This window comes from Mesoplodon bidens (assembly GCF_964165515.1).
Source record: "Mesoplodon bidens genome assembly, chromosome: 5".
In the NCBI taxonomy this organism is placed as follows: Eukaryota; Metazoa; Chordata; class Mammalia; order Artiodactyla; family Ziphiidae; genus Mesoplodon; species Mesoplodon bidens.
In genome coordinates, this window is record NC_138161.1 from 8,812,894 (window position 1) to 8,830,326 (window position 17,433).

At 37.9% G+C, this 17,433-nt stretch overlaps 1 protein-coding gene across 3 annotated transcripts in view; it reads right to left on the reverse strand.

Annotated features, from left to right (window-relative positions):
• The window catches only part of TTC3 (tetratricopeptide repeat domain 3), a 142,008-nt gene that overhangs the window by 54,456 nt on the left and 70,119 nt on the right, over positions 1-17,433 (reverse strand). For all 3 annotated transcript variants that reach the window (XM_081234152.1, XM_081234151.1, XM_081234153.1), the window contains exons 22-31: positions 16,428-16,550; positions 15,572-15,673; positions 13,581-13,673; positions 12,852-12,916; positions 11,728-11,864; positions 9,851-10,177; positions 7,490-7,741; positions 4,665-4,711; positions 3,613-3,669; positions 2,530-2,603 (exon numbers count right to left, since the gene is read on the reverse strand). In XM_081234152.1, the coding sequence (XP_081090278.1) occupies positions 2,530-2,603; positions 3,613-3,669; positions 4,665-4,711; positions 7,490-7,741; positions 9,851-10,177; positions 11,728-11,864; positions 12,852-12,916; positions 13,581-13,673; positions 15,572-15,673; positions 16,428-16,550 (1,277 nt within the window). The remainder of the gene's footprint in view (positions 1-2,529; positions 2,604-3,612; positions 3,670-4,664; positions 4,712-7,489; positions 7,742-9,850; positions 10,178-11,727; positions 11,865-12,851; positions 12,917-13,580; positions 13,674-15,571; positions 15,674-16,427; positions 16,551-17,433) is intronic.

The window sequence follows — 17,433 nt, forward strand, 5'->3', positions numbered from 1 at the left end:
TGGAAAAGAAGAAGTAAAACTATCACTGTTTACAGATGGCATGATACTATACATAGAGAATCCTAAAGATGCCACCAGAAAACTACTAGAGCTAATCAATGAATCTGGTAAAGGTGCAGGATACAAAATTAATGCACAGAAATCTCTTGCATTCCTATACACTAATGATGAAAAATCTGAAAGAGAAATTAAGGAAACACTCCGATTTACCATTGCAACAAAAAGAATAAAATACCTAGGAATAAACCTACCTAGGGAGACAAAAGACCTGTATGCAGAAAACTATAAGACACTGATGAAAGAAATTAAAGATGATACAAACAGATGGAGAGATATACCATGTTCTTGGACTGGAAGAATCAATACTGTGAAAATGACTATACTACCCAAAGAAATCTACAGATTCAATGCAATCCCTATCAAATTACCAATGGCATTTTCTACAGAACTAGAACAAAAAATCTTAAAATCTGTATGGAGACACAAAAGACCCCGAATAGCCAAAGCAGTCTTGAGGGAAAAAAACGGAACTGGAGGAATCAGACTCCCTGAATTCAGACTACACTACAAAGCTACACTAATCAAGACAATATGGTACTGGCACAAAAACAGAAATATAGATCAATGGAACAGGATAGAAAGCCCAGAGATAAACCCATGCACCTATGGTCAACTAATCTATGACAAAGGAGGCAAGGATATACAATGCAGAAAAGACAGTCTCTTCAATAAGTGGTGCTGGGAAAACTGGCCAGCTACATGTAAAAGAATGAAATTAGAACACCCCCTAATACCATACACAAAAATAAACTCAAAATGGATTTGAGACCTAAATATAAGACTGGACACTATAAAACTCTTAGAGGAAAACATAGGAAGAACACTCTGATGTAAATCACAGCAAGATCTTTTTTGACCCACCTCCTAGAGTAATGGAAATAAAAACAAAAATAAACAAATGGGACCCAATGAAACTTAAAAGCCTTTGCAAAGCAAAGGAAACTACAAACAAGACGAAAAGAGAATCCTCAGAATGGAAGAAAGTACTGGCAAACGAATCAATGGACAAAGGATTAATCTCCAAAGTACATAAACAGCTCATACAGCTCAATATTAAAAAAACAAACAACCCAATCCAAGAATTGGCAGAAGACCTAAAAAGACATTTCTCTAAAGAAAACATACAGACGGCCAAAAAGCAAATGAAAAGCTGCTCAACATCACTAATTACTAGAGAAATGCAAATCAAAAGTACAATGAGGTTATCACCTCACACCAGTTAGAATGGCCATCATCAGAAAATCTACAAACAACAAATGCTGGAGAGGGTGTGGAGAAAAGGGAACCCTCTTGCACTGTTGGTGGGAATGTAAATTGATGCAGCCACTATGGAGAACAGTATGGAGGTTCCTTCAAAAACTAAAAATAGAACTACCATACAACTCAGCAATCCCACTACTGAGCATATGCCCAGAGAAAACCATAATTCAAAAAGACACATGCACCCCAATGTTCACTGCAGCACTATTTACAATAGCCAGGTCATGGAAGCAACCTAAATGTCCATCGACAGATAAATGGATAAAGAAGATGTTGCACATATATACAATGGAATATTACTCAGCCATAAAAACGAGCAAACTTGGGTCATTTGTAGAGACGTGGATGGATCGAGAGACTGTCATACAGAGTGAAGTAAGTCGGAAAGAGAAAAACAAATACCGTATATTAATGCATATACGTGGAACCGAGAAAAATGGTACAGAGGAACCGGTTTGCAGGGCAGAAACTGAGACACAGATGTAGAGAACAAACGTATGGACACCAAGGGGGTAAAGTGGCAGGGGGGTTGTGGTGTGATGAACTGGGAGATTGGGATTGGCATGTATACACTAATTATGTATAAAATGGGTAACTAAAAAGAAACTGCTGTATAAAAAAATAAGTAAAATAAAATTCAAAAAAAGTGGATAGTAATAACTTAAAAAATAAATTAATTTAATTAAAAAAAAAAGACATGGGGGAAAAAATTTTGTTGGTTTCTGGTCCATATAGGAATATGATATCAGAAGGTCACTGCTTCTCACTAGTTTTATTTCTTATGTCTATTTGTCTCTTGAAAACTCTGTTTCAACAACCAGCTACCACTGGAAATCACTAACATCTAAGGTTAAAGCACAACATCATTTAGAGCCTCCAAAACATCTTCCCAGTAATTATCAACAGGACATTCTCTTCACTGAACATTTGAAAGAATATTTTCTAGGATCTCCCCACAGTATCTTGCACCTAGTAGGTTCTCAAACTTATGAAATGAAGGTCACCAGCCCTGTGATTTTAATGCAGTTTCTATGAATTCTTAACACTGACAGGCCACACTATAAATTCAACCAGAGGGGTCACATCAGGTTGTCATTAATAGATGCACATCTTTAGAGAAGTTAGGAAAATACGACACAAGTTTAAAGCACCTTAAATTAATGCCACTTTTAAGTTCAAATAAAGGAGAACATTTCAGACTGTACTTACTTATGGTCTTCACCTGAAGTGCCAGTCTCATTAGTTGGTGTGACTGACGCGGTTCCAGACCCAACTAACATAGGCTGGTGTAAAGGACAGAAAAATAACAAGCATTTTCCACCTGAAAATTACCACTAAAACTGATGGATGCTTACATAAATAAGTACGCATGCAAACTGCCAATATGTATGACTGATCTAAATCTTCTTGTGAACGGGAACATACAGTAATAAAACTTTCAACCGCCAAAAATAGGCACAAGTTAACATTTAGGTAGCTTCTAATGCTCTAAAAATTTTTTAATGATCACTGTTTAAACTCTCAGTTTAGATACACTAAAGACATACAGTCAAAGATAAAAAGTTTTACTGGAACGTATAAGCTGCTCTCATCCTCCCCTAATATTTGTTCACTTTTTCAACCCCTGCCCCCTATTTGATCCCCCAAATACATGAGAGCCATGAAGAACCCACCATAAGACTTAAAAATAATGCCCTAGTTACCTCATGTGCCCGAAGCAGAGCTTTAGGTGAGAGGAAGGAAGGGAGCCTTTCAGTTCTGAGACTGTCATGATGATTAGTATTCAGTATCTTTATTTTGGATATTTTAGATAATACTTCTATTAGTTATTAGTAATAGGTATCATGTCTTGTCATACAGATAATGACACTAAGGCACACGGAAGTCAAATAACTTGCCCAAGGTCGCACAGATAATAAAAATAATAACAACTGGTAGAACCAAGATAAGAACCCAGGTCTGCCTGATCCCAAAGCAGCCTTGGTCACATTGCTCTATGACCAGCCATACAAAGTCCTACATTACGACAACGATTTCATTAGGAAATATCTAGAAAATAAAAAGGACAATAAAGATAAAGAGTGTCTTTCAAGAATTACTTATATATGACACGAACCTTAAACTTCTTCAAAATGTACAAGACTACCAAAACATCTTTAGACGAAAGCCTAGAAATTCTTTCTCTACAAAATGCTTCAAAATATCCCAAGAATTGGGTAATTCTTATTTATTTTTATTTATATATTCAATTAATTATTTTGGACAAGAATCAATACAGAAAATACTCCATACCTTTGAATCTTTTAGCTTCTTTTTCTTGCCTTTGTTTTTTATCTTGGTAGAATTAAACTGAAACATAAAAAAAAATTATTGAACACTCATATAACAGCATTATGAAGCTGCCATATATTATAAAGACACCATACTGATTTTCATAGACTAGTCCTAAGCTGAAGTACATGAAATGTTTAACAGAAATTAACACTATAGTGTGTTAAGCCCTAGTGTTTTGATTTATAATAGAAAATAAGAAAAACTTAAATGATGCCTAATGCTATAACTAAAATTAAATTGTTCCAACCTAACATGTTGTACTCATTTTCAACAAGGCTTATGTCATTTCAAGTAATTAATCAGACTTATTAAGTAATTCCAGTTATATGCTGATCATATTTTAATGATTTTCCTTTTACTAAACCAAACTCAACATTCTACAGCTGGCCAGACACCAGGGCACAAACAGTGAATTCAGAAGAAGCATTTAACTTCCCATGGGGTATGTCAGCTGTGTTTCTATAGTTAGCCAGACAGTGTCTAATAATTAGAGTGGACTAAGACAAAATTTCAAGTATAGATGATTTGATCCTAAAAATCAGTAAACAAGTATCTTTCTGATTGAAAACTGCCACGAACTACTAAGGAAGACAACTCTGGAATTATTTTAACTTAAGCTCAATTGTAAGCCACTCAAAACAAAGTCCATTTGTTTTCCTTACGGAACAAAACATTGCCATTTTAATCATTACAGATAACCTTTCATTTTTATGCCAGCAGATGACTGAAGAACTCCTTTCCTATATCTATGATTAACATTTATTAGTTGTGACAACTTATGGACATTGTCTAATTTAAACTTCAGAGTGTGCTGACTTGTTGTTCCAATTCCAAGAAGAAGATTGGGATTGACTTTCTAAGTAAGGAAATCGTACACGCTATCCAGAAGTCCTCAAGATTTGGTTCTGGAGCGCCTCTTGTGATGTAAACAAACACTGGCCTGGGTCCCCCTCTCTTCCTTTGGCTGACACGAGTTAGAACATAACATTGAAAGTGATCGAATAACTTACTGGAACATCACCACTGTCCTGTTTCCTTAATACAGTGCAGCGGCTGTCTGTAGGAAGATACAGATGGTTTTGTGAGGAAACAAAATGTTTATATTGACATAGGATACACTAAAGCCTTAAAGAAAACCACCCCAGATACTACTAACAACCACTGTGTTCTACTCCTTATTTGGCTTTGACATAAGTTTAGCTTAGAAACCAAGAGCAAAATGGCTAACTCATCGGAAAACCAACTACAAAGAATCACAAAATTTCAATCCAATTCAGCATAATTTGACTGCTTTCTAGGCACCGAACTCTATGCTAGGTGCAGGGAATACAGACATGTATAGAGAAGTCCCTGTCATCGATAACCTCACGTCCTGCAAGCTACACAAAGAGGCAAACACCCATAGCTCAGTGTGCTAAATGCCACAGCAAATACAGTGGAAACAAAGCTGATAGAATAATAAAGTCTTCAAGGGGAGTGGCCTGAGTCAGGGGTCAGGGAGGGATGTGGGGAGGAGGAGACTTGAACAAGTTAGACTTGAAATGAACAAGCAAAGGGGTGGGATGTGAGCAAGGAAAGCACAATGCAGGTTTGGACACAGTAGGAAGTGGGGTGTATATTCAGAGGGCAGATGGGGAGAGTGCTGATGAACCCAGACAGACAATGTGAATCCAATCTGTAGGCAAAATGAAGCAAGTGCTTCCCAAACAAAATACTTATAGGATCAGACAGATGTTCTAGAAGAGTCACTAACAGCAACATAAGAGAAAGATTTGGAGTAGGAGGGTCAGAAGCATGGAGAACAGTTTGGAGGCTACTGCAATCATGGAAAGATTATTAAGATCCTGGCCTAGGGAAGCGGAGGTAGACAGGGAAGGGCAGATCAAAAATAAAGCTTATTTGAATTGGCAACAAACGAGACATGGGGTAACAGGCAAGGGGAAGGGTGTAGACCAATTTCAGAGTTTCCTGCTTAAAAACAATATTAAAATGTTATTATCTGAGATAACCAGGAAAAACAGATCTCTAGAGATACAAGTGGCTTAAGCCATATTGCTCTTAATGGGTCTCTTGGCCATCTACACAGAAATTCCAACAGGGAAATACGCATGCAGGATCCAGGAGAGTTTGGGTCTCCCAATTATCACGGCATTGGTGATATTATTGACTACCCTTATTTACAGGATCGGTGGATTTTGAAGTTTTAAGAAATACAGTCATTCCTTTAAATGAAAGGAGACAAAACTGAAAATGTCTGGGATGAGGGTGAGAGGCACAAGTAGTGAACTTGAAAATCTGTTGGCTGGTGGCTTCCAACCCTATGACTAAAAGCAGAGAAACAGTCACAACTGGATGGACTGTATATTTTAGGTATAGAACATAAGAATCAGGGAAAACACATAATGAGAGGGTTGTGTCCTTTTTAGTTATCTTGTGTGATCCAAACATGCACTGAGTTTTGCAAGCTCAGTCCCAGAACATCATTTTATTACCAGCAGCAGCAAACTGATGGCAATAAATTCAGGCTATCAAGAAGCATGTCACCTCCAGTCATGAAGCCGTGTCCTAGGAAAATAAAGCCACCTGTATTTGAGAACCACAACAAAAGTAAGCCTTTCAGTTCCTTACACTGCATTTGAACTTCATAATGCATAACATTTTTGTACAAGGCCAGACCTTTTCATGTACCCTTTAAAACAAATGGCACAAAATTTGAAAGTCTAACTCCTGACAATATATAAGCAGACTTCTGATGCTAAGGGAAAAGGTGGGGGGCAGGGGTGAGGCATTATCCTAAGAGATACATGCAGTACCAAAGACAAGAAATTTAAATTAATCTAGAATCTAAGAATATTAAAATTTTGAACAAAACAGAATCACACGGATCACTGGCTCCAATTCCTCATTTTAATGATGAAGAAACTAACATTCAAGAGAAGCTAAAGAATTAACTACTAGTTAACCTATTATAAAGAATTATAAAGAATTAACTACTATAATTCTATAAAGAATTAACTACTAGTTAACCTATTCTACCTGGACTCCATGCCATTATCCAAGCAGCCCCCTCAAGTCCCCTCCACCCTGTCTCTAACTCTGGATGTCAACCTGTCAAATTCCACCTCCATGTTCAAAGCTGGACTTGGACTCCACGCCTGCACCAAGGCTTTCCTGCTCCCCGAGGAGGACCCCTCAGCACTTTTTCTGGTCCTCTCTTCTCCCATATTACAGTTATCTGCATATTCATTTTACTGCCTTTCCTGAAACATAAGGTCCTTGAGGGCAGAGACTGGCGTAAGCATTTCTGAATTCCTTGTTAACACCTAGCACAGGGCCTTGAAGCCGTAGTAAAAGAAAGTTTCTAATTAATTGAGTTAGGCAAGTAGCTGGGCCACAGCCTACTTTTCTTGACTCCCAGCTCTAGGCTCTTCCCACTACAATACATATTCTATCTGTTCTAGATTCTGCAAGCATCGCCTACTTCTGCAGGCCAATGTTTTCTTGAATGCTACAAATCAAGCCATTTCCTAAGAAATTCCATCCCTCTGATATACAATCTCTGCCATGACACCGTCAAAATACCTACGATGAGAATAGTATGGTGTATAGGCCATGTAATGTATCCATCTGAATATCTCTACAACACTTAACTCCACAGAGTAAGAAGGTTTTATGACATTTAAAAAAAAATCACTATTCTTAACACTCATTTCCCCAAATAAGCCAGTTGTACCATAATAATTTTCATTATTTTCTTTGTTAAGTATTTAAGTAAGCTAAATCCTTTGGAGATTTTTTCTAAGATTAGATATAAACTGAAGCTCAGTCCACATACCCATTATATCAAAGAATTCATCCAAAGCATTATGCAGTGCTGGGAACTTGTCTCTGTGTTCTTCCAGCAGCCATATTAAACATCGCGCTTCCTTCAATGACGCTGGCTCACAGAAATAATCAAGCTGCTTTCCTTCTATAGAGCCTAGTTTATGACCATATTTCTCATTCCAGAGAAAAGTCATGATGCTAAAATCAAGCTCCTTAAGAGCGGCCCCATAACGAGAAAAAAAAGGTCCTGTGGCATCTAAGCCTATAATAAAAGCAAAACCCAAGTCAGAAGAAGGGGGAAATTATTTGCTGTAAAATCACATTCAGTTTCACATCTCTGAAAACAGTTCTACTATAGTTTGCTTACATTTTCAGTGAAAACGTTCAAATAACTGAAAACAAACTTGTTCAAGCTATTATGCATTTTAGAAACACAATTTCACATTAATATGTTAACTATAATAATTCTTATCTATTAGTTGAACAAGGTAGGCCCAAGGTTTCTATTAATATAGTTATTTTTATCAGACTTAGGAGATAAAATGAATTAAATGCCTTTAAAAGGCATTTTTAAAGGCATTAAATTCCTTTAAAAATATTACAATAACTTTTTCACTACTTCGTAATGATTTGCAATCCAATTAGTATAAGCTGGCAAGATTTTACAATGCTTTTCTACATATACTCCATAATAACAAAATATCAATAATATACAGAACTTCCCAAGTGCCTATAAAACAGAAAATGGGCGAACTCTTCACCCCAACACCTCCAAGAACTACACCTTATCCCCCAAAATATCATGGCTCCTTACCCTCCTCACAAGATGCGAGGTGGTCACTATTCCCGCTTTTATCCTTCCCTTCTCCAACTCAGAGAAAGGGGTGGCTGCAACTTCACATGCCACTACTGAAAGGTGAACACCTGCTACCTACTAACACAGCCACCAAAAAGCAAGGATTGGCTCTGTTCTCTCCCCCGACACGCCTCTAACACAGGACGGACCACAGGTTCTCAGTCCGCAAATGAAGCAGAGATTGCCAAGTTAAAATTACCCTGGACAGCTGTTTCTTCCAGATGAAATAGTTAGCTTTGCAGGAGCCATGTTACATGAAAAATTAGTGTATTTAAACACCAGAATCAGAGATCACATAAAATACTCATACAAGGTTCAAGGGAATCAGCAATGAGGAAATACCACATTCACATCCCCATCTATGGCTCACATCAAAGCATGTGCTCGTTAAGGGGAAGGGAGCATATCACACCTAGTACTGAAACGTTAACCCCCGCTCCCACTGCATTTAAACTCAGCTCTTTGTTAAATACAGCAGGTTAAAGTAAGATATAACTTTATAATTTACTCGTCTGATTGTCAGTAGACACTAATAGCAATCACCACTTAGGTGAAATTGTCCAGGGCCAGAAACACATGGAGATGTACGCTCAACACAGCACCATTTAGTTATCAACTACACCGAGTGTGCTGCCATCTTACTTTGTCTCTACTGACAGAAACATATCAATATATTCTCTGAAACCCTGGAATTCTATCAGCTCCATGCCTCTAAGGCAGGTCAGGCAGGCTCTCTCTATAGACCGCTGCTGAAAGGGCCTGCCCTGCTGTGGCTCCCACTAGCCTTTTTACCCAGCAGGTGCCAAGTGAATCATCCACGGCACTAGGCAGCAACCAATCTGGTCACCAGGACAAACAAGGCCCTGGTACCAGAAGAGATCACCATCTAGTTTAGTCAACAACTCTCTCTGCAGCTGCCTTCTGCAGTCCTTAGGTGGCTTTGGTCAAAGAGCCTGCTTGGGGGGTTCTTCCTCAACCGAATTAGGAAAATCAGGGCAGAGTACCAGAATTTTATGACCCTGTGATTCACAATACTGAAGGTCAGCCCCAGGGTATTTCTCTCTTAATCCTTAGATACAGATTTGCCTCAGGTGATCCTAAGCAATTAGTTCCATCCACTCTTTCCTGGAAATTCTTCACTAAGGAATGTGATTACTAAACTACACAATCCCAGAGGGCACTCCCCAGCAGCTGACTCCAGGGGGTGCTATTTACCCATGGTTGTACCCAGTATTCACGTACTTTACACAAGGACAAATCGTTCTGCATAACATAGGACTGGATTTTCTTACTGACTGAACTTTCCTGTGTTTATACCTTATACAAAAGCATATTGTAACCCATCCATAAAGTAACCTAAAAATTGTGAGTTGGGGGAAAAAGCATTTTTAACCATACAAATTTGTGGTTCTACATTTTAAAAAATCATAAATGATGATAGGAAAATGAAAAAGGATTCAGAGGCCTACGTTTATCCTTCCTATGAAACTGCATCTCTAGAATTAAGTGACGTACCAAAGCTATTAAGTTTTTGGATCCAGGTGGCTAATTTTGGTTCCACTTCTTTAAGTTCACTCAAAACATGCAGAAACACCCTTGTCTTCACTCTATTCTTTTCTTGAACCAAATGACAAATGACATAGTCCACTGCTTCATTCAGAAAATTTCTGCTAGAAAAACAGGTTGTGTAGTCTTCTGTGGTTAAAACCTTCCAAGAAAGCAACTCTTTGAGAAGCTTGGAAGTATTCAGTATCCCGGACTTAATCTTGTCAGCATACTGCTTTATGCACTGCAGAATTCTGTCATCAAGGAACTGGCAACTCTGAACACTGTCTACAGTTTCTACGGATAAATAACAGTGGTCAGTAAAAAGGAGAAAGAGGACCAATTTGCAAAAATATAAACTCAGAAAAAATTAACATAACATTACATAGCAATATAAAACATGACTCAGATGTATTCTTTATGTTGTTTTAAATAGCCTAAGAAATTTTAAATTAGGAATATAAATAAAATATTTAACATCTTTAAAAAGTATGAAAGTTCACATTAAATCGAACATATCAAGTACCTTATTTCCTTCACCTGTACCACTCATCTAAAAATCCTAACTGAGCCTCATCAACTACCCAAACTTTATATTCAGTAAATATGTTTCATGCATGAATGCAAAGGGTTTTTTCCTAGAGTTGAAGGGATCATTTCTTCAGGTATAAATACAATTAGCATTTGGTAGTTACTGTATGTTATTCATCTTATTGTTGAATCCTACATCATAGACCTGTGGAGTCATTGATTCCAAGCTGGAAAATATCTCAGAAGTTCATCTTCCCACCCAGGCATTACCCCCTAAAAATGGCCATTTAGCCTCTTGAAGCTAAGACAATAAATTAAATACAAAAATATATATATATAAAATAAGTAAATAATGTTCACTAAAATTTTTTTCGGTAGGAAAGATAATTGTGATTGATTTGTGAAACATTAATGGAATACTAGATGAAAAATAAAGACAGCAAGAGGAAATATTTCATTTTGGGAACAGCCATCATAGTAGAAAATGAGAACAACGTACTTCAACTCAAAACTGAAAGCATACCTGGGGCTGTAACGTACAGTACGGTGACTATAGTTAATAATACTGTTTTGCGTATTTGCATGTAGATCTTGAAAGTTCTCATGAAAAAAAAAATTCTGTTACTATGTATGGTGATGGATGTTAATTGGACTTACTGTGGTAATCATTTTGCAATATATACAAATTTCAAATCATTATGTTGTACACCTGAAACTATACCTCAATTAAAATAAAAAAAAACCTCAACCCCCCCCCCAAAACCTGAAAGTAAACATGTCCACAGAAACAGTAAATTACTGAGACCGCTCCCATGTTGATCAGGGAATGCCGACAAGACGGGTGTAAAACAGAAGGCTGGACTAGGTAATCTCTCTGGCACCTAGTATGAACTGCTTCTGTATTTGAACTCAGTATATTTCAGATAATCAGTGGCTAATTTACAGTTCAACGTTTCAGAACTTAAATCTGTGTAGCAGGGTTTACAAAGCACTGTTAAACATACGATAGGAATTTCAGGTATTATTCTCACATGCACTTTGGAGATAAGCAAACGGACAGAGGGTCCGTTTGCCCTGAGTTAGTGGCAGGTAGCGTTTTCAGTCCCTGTATGTTGCTTCTAAATCCAATGTTCCTCACACCAACGCCCTCCCCACCTCAGTGTCAATCAGAAGATGGTGATGAAATCAAAATGCCAACGGAAATCTAAATTGCAATTCAATAACAATTAACACAAGGCCCAACAAGATGAATATTTATATTTATACTTTTCAGCAAGAATATATCCTTCTTATCATGGCGTGGACTCCCAGCATACCTCTCTGCTCTTCAGGTTTCGGTGGATTACTTTCCCTTAAGTCCTCTTCCAATCTTTCTTGCGCTAATTTTTTTGCTTCCTTTTTTTGCATCTTCCGCTTCACTTTTTTGTCTTCTTTCAGCCTTAACTTCTCTAGGCTGATAAGTATTTACAATTAGTCATAACTCACCTTTGTTATAAACTCAATTAACTATTTTCCTTTGCCTAGTGTAAGTTAGAAGTTTCCTTTTTTAGTTAAAACTTGGCCTATATCTTCTGTTCAATATCAAAAACTTCTGAGACGTGGTCAGTTCAGTCAAAACAAGTGTACTTGTTTTCATGAAAACAAGAACCTCAATGACTGAGTGACTTCTAATTAAGGATGCCATGTACAGATCATGCAGATGTTATTTCCATGTATATGAGTTACTGCTTAGGGTAAACAGGACTAGTAAAAATGACTCTGCAAGGTAATACATGTAAATACTCATTTCCACAGTAAAATATTATTTTCACAACCCAATAATGGCCCACAGCGCCAGAATTTGGTCAATATGGTTACAACAAGTTCTCCTCAACAAATAATTCTGTTCATCTTTTCTTCTGCTCTTTCCTGGTCACCAATGATGAAAAAAATCACTTCTTAAAATGGAAAGCAAGAAGCAGGACCAAAGAAAAGAAAAAAGGATTGGAATTATTTGATCTGAACAAGAAGAGAGAGAAATGAATAACTTTGACAGTTCACTGAGTATTTCAGGGTGAGAAACAGTCACTGGTTCAAAATGTTTGCTGAAGAGAGTAAAAGGAAAGATGCTTTTGGAATTGAAGTTTCAACAACTGAGAGCTAAGTATATAATTTTTATCCAAATGCCAAATCTATTGAACATGTCATTTCGTAGTTCAATTTCATAATTTTACTCATAAATTCAACCATTAAATAATGCATCTTATTCAAGTTTTTAGCATTTAACCATTCTAGGCTAGTTCCCTTGAAAGTTATAAATATCCATAAAATTCACTTAAGAACCACTTATCTGGATATATGCGCAGAGCCAATTTTAAAAACAGCATAATTTAGAAATCTGCATTTAACAGAATTATATTCTAATAGACATTATTAAGCTACTGATTATTAAAAATCTTACCTAGAACATTTCTGTTTCAGAATAGGTCTTGAAGGAACCTTTTCTTTAATGACTTTGTGTTCAAACTTTAAATAAAACAGACACATCCAAAATTTGTCTCATGCTCCCATGACATAAAGCACAAAACCACAAGTAACAAGCATTTCAGAAGCACACACAGTCAATGTTCAATTTGATAGGGAACAGTGATGATGTTCTGACCCAAACAAAAGCCCAGAAAACTTTAGCAAAACAATTTACTGAAAAGAGGAACAAGAGAGTAGACACAATTTAGGAAGCTTAAAAAAAAAATTAAGAGAAAGCAGAAGATCAAATAAACTACAGGTGTCATTACAACAACCCACTCCTGCCAACTCCCATACAGTGAGGCTAAAGGTAATCCCTCAAGACACTCTCCTCCCTCCCTAAGATCCCCCACATTGCCAACAACCAAACGTTTACTGGGAATTAACAAAATAAGGTTATCAACAAGAGTAAAAACAGTAAAACTAAAATGTAAAAGACCTCCTCCTCCTTTTAGGAGATAAAAGAATATGAGAATCCTTCAATGCACAGAAGCATTCTCACATCTTGTTACTTCCTATAATTTCTTATATTAAGTAACTGCTTCTTTCCTGGAAAACACAAGATCCAAATAGTACAATTTCCACAAATTTAAATCACATTTTAAAAGGTATCAGCATTTTTTTAAATTAATTTAAGGAGACTTCCCCTTTATTAAATACTTACCTCACATTTAACTTGACCACCACTGCTGAAGATGATAATCTTTGAAATGATTCCTTCACAGTCAGGAGTAAGACAAATTCCTTGCAGAAAATCCTATTTGATTAGAAAAAAAAAAAAGTGCTCCATCTCAGCATAAATCTATACATGTATACCATTTTAACCATCAGGAACAGTCAAAATGTGATCTAAAACCTCCTTCAGGGACATGCCATAAAGTCCCTGCTCGCTGCCATCTGACTTCCGGAGCCCCCAGCTGTAGGGGTGACCACGGGACTTGCTTTGTTTGCGTAAGGTGAGCTGACATGATGTACACTACATCCAGGCAAAAGCTTTAAGAAACACTGAATGGACTGGCCATTGCTCTTTTCCCTCGGCCATAAGAACAGGTTCCAGTCACTCCTCAGCCTCATTTCAGAAACAAAGAACACAGCCCCACAGACTGGAGCTGCCACAGCCCAACCCTGGACAACGAATGCAAAACTTCAGGACAAGTGATGCAAGCAAGGAACGAGCCTTTCTTACTGTAAGTCATAAGATATTTGAGTTACTTCAATACATCCTAGTGAAAGCGAATTTACAGAGGGTATTTCAACCCATGGGAATGGTAAGACCACGAAGGGCGAGGGCACAGCTAGAGAAGCTCAATTAAGGTAAGGCAAAGACACAGCAGAGGGCTTCCCTGGTGGCGCAGTGGTTGAGAGTCCGCCTGCCGATGCAGGGGACACGGGTTCGTGCCACGGTCCGGGAAGATCCCACATACCATGGAGCGTCTGGGCCCATGAGCCATGGCCGCTGAGCCTGCGCGTCCGGAGCCTGTGCTCCGCAACGGGAGAGGCCACAACAGTGAGAGGCCCGCGTACCGCAAAAAAAAAAAAAGATAAAAAAAAAAAAAAAAAGACACAGCAGAAGTGACTCAATGGCAGCAGTTATTTGGTCACATCATTACACCCCTAGTTAACTACATGAAAATGTGTAAAATGTGAGAATTTATTTCTACTAAACTTCAATAATTCTATTGCTAACATTCACCTAGCACAACCACCTTATTTTTTTTACTCAGTAAGGACAGGGGTTTACATGAGGCTAAGCAGCAGTAGAAAAAGGTTTTCTTTTTTTAAGTCCATCGCTTATATGGATCAGAAACAAAGTCTATCAATGCAAACAAGATTATTAAACTGTGACTGCTCTCAAGGTATATCTGGCTAATGGTAATTAACATCATTATCTTGTTAATTAAGAGAAAACCCGTTAGATGTGGCAGTACAAAATTTAAGTTGATTTCTTACTACAAATTATCTCATCAAAATTTTTTAGAAAGTATAAAATTTGAAGCCCCAATTCTACATCATAACATTAAAATCAGACATTTAAACTTTTATTTTTGATCATAATATTTCCAATGTAAAAGGGGTTCAACAGTTTATTACAAGCCTCTATGGTTACTGCCTTTACACTTGTATAAAATAAAAACAAAAACTGGGCTTCCCTGGTGGCACAGTGGTTAAGAATCCACCTGCCAATGCACGGGACATGGGTTTGAGCCCTGGTCCGGGAAGATCCCATATGCTGCAGAGCAACGAAGCCCGTGCGCCACAACTACTGAGCTTGCGCTCTAGAGCCCAAGAGCCACAACTACTGAAGCCCGCACGCCTAGAGCCTGTGCTCTGCAACAAGAGAAGCCACCACAATGAGAAGCCTGCGCACCACAACGAAGAGTAGCCTCCACTCGCCGCAACTAGAGAAAAGCCCGTGTGCAGCAACGAAGACCCGATGCAGCCGAAAATAAAATAAATAAAAAATAAATACGTTAAAAACAAAAACTGATTTTCTTCTAACTTTATCATTAAATTTTTAATTTAATACTTTCTAATTATATCTCATGCACAGGGAGGAATTCATATCCTCTTAAGACTTTTCCTAAAGACTCTTAGGGGAAAAAATCAACATACAATAAGCATACTGAAAAATCCAGACAATCTTGTTAGCCTTACCTTGTCAATTTTATCATTAAAGGTTGTTGTTTTTAACTTCTTCCAACAGTTTATGTGGAATTCTATCTTACAGTACTGGCAACAGCTGATTCGTATAAAACCCTAGGGTTTAAAACAATTTTTAACTCACTTTTGAAAGATGTCTACACACACTCTCTCTCTCTCACTCACAGCACATATTAAGATAGAGAGCTGTCTGCACTTACCTGGCAGACATAACTAGATGTCACATTTCCTCCTGGGGGAGTATACGACTTCCGTACCCCAGACTGCCTAGTGCTGGAAACACTGAGCTTAACTGACATATTCAGTTCCACAATTTACAGCTGCGTTATCCTTTACAATATCAAATATTTTATAAACTTTATTTCATCTGATCTACGAACCAGGGACAGCGAGCAGCTTCTATCTTCTTGAATAACCTAAAGCCCAGGGTCTTACTCACTCAATTCATTGCCAGACTTGGTCTCAGACTTAGGTCTCTAGGAGTTAATTCAATGATCAGAATGGCCTTCAGATTCTTGGACTCAAATTTTACAAGAAATTGGAATTGCAACAAATCAGGGGTACTAACCTCCCTTTGTTCCCTGGGCTCCTAAAAATAGGCTAGAAAGGGGAAATGGAATCAGCAACCTGCCTTCTCAGGTCACCATCCCTGCTCTCGGTGTTTATTTCAGTGGCTCTGGGCCCCCATGTGAGATGATATAGACTTAAGTCCAGGGGATGGAGAGGACAAGAGGACATAAAACTGCTGACAAGTCACAGCACTCAAGTGTCTCCAATTACAGAATTTGTTCTGAATCCATTTTAAGGCACAATTCAGCAAGTTAATGACCTAGTACACACCCATTAGTACCTTAAAGTCTGGATCAGTTATGTATATCTGGATTTTGGAATATCCACGGCACTTCTGATAGCAACAGATGGCATCCGGCACTGGAGGAAACCTGCATTCTTCAATAAATTTCTCTAACAGCATCTAAAACAAAAATAAACAAAAATGATACTACTACAACACTTCTTCAACAATAACATGTTTGTGATTTCAATAACCTCTTGCCATCAAAATATTTTCGGCACAGAAAGGACCAAACGCCTTTTAGCCAAGAACTACATACAACTTTTAAAGTTTTTCCTTCTAGAGAGAGGTTGATACAGAGACATGCCAAGAGACAAAGATGGGGAAAAAGGGCTAAGCAAAAAATTTTCAGAATTTCAGACTCTGAATCAAAATCTTATCCTGTGTTATAATCATCAGACCTCATTTTACACTACACACCTTTTAGAAATCTCCTTTAAGCATTCACAGGGAGCCAAATGAGGCAGAATAACCCTTAGGGCTCTACTGTTCTCCTCCTTCCCAGTGTCATTTCACCTAGGACCCCACCACTGCCATCCATCTACCTCCCTGAACCCCCGCCACCTGTGCCTGTTCATCACCTGGAGAATTACACCACTGCCACTGAAGCCCCCAAGACTCATGCCACGCTTCCAGTGCTGGCTGTTTGTTATCAGTAGTTCCTGTGCCTCCACTCCAATCCAGTATAAAGAGAGGGAAATCCAACAATCCCTAGGTTTAGTTTTATTTTTTATACCAGCTTTGTTGAGATATAATTCATATACCATACAATTTACACATTTAAAGTATATAGTTCAGTGGGTTTTTGGTGTATTTGGAGCTGTATAACCATCACGATAACTTAAAATTAGAACATTTCACCATGCAACAAGAAACCCCATACCCATTGGCAATCCCTCCCCCACCTTCCTCAATCCCCTAGCCCACTAATCTACTATCTGTCTTCACATATAGATTTTCCTGTTCTGGAGATTTCAGATAAACAGAATCATACAGTATGTGG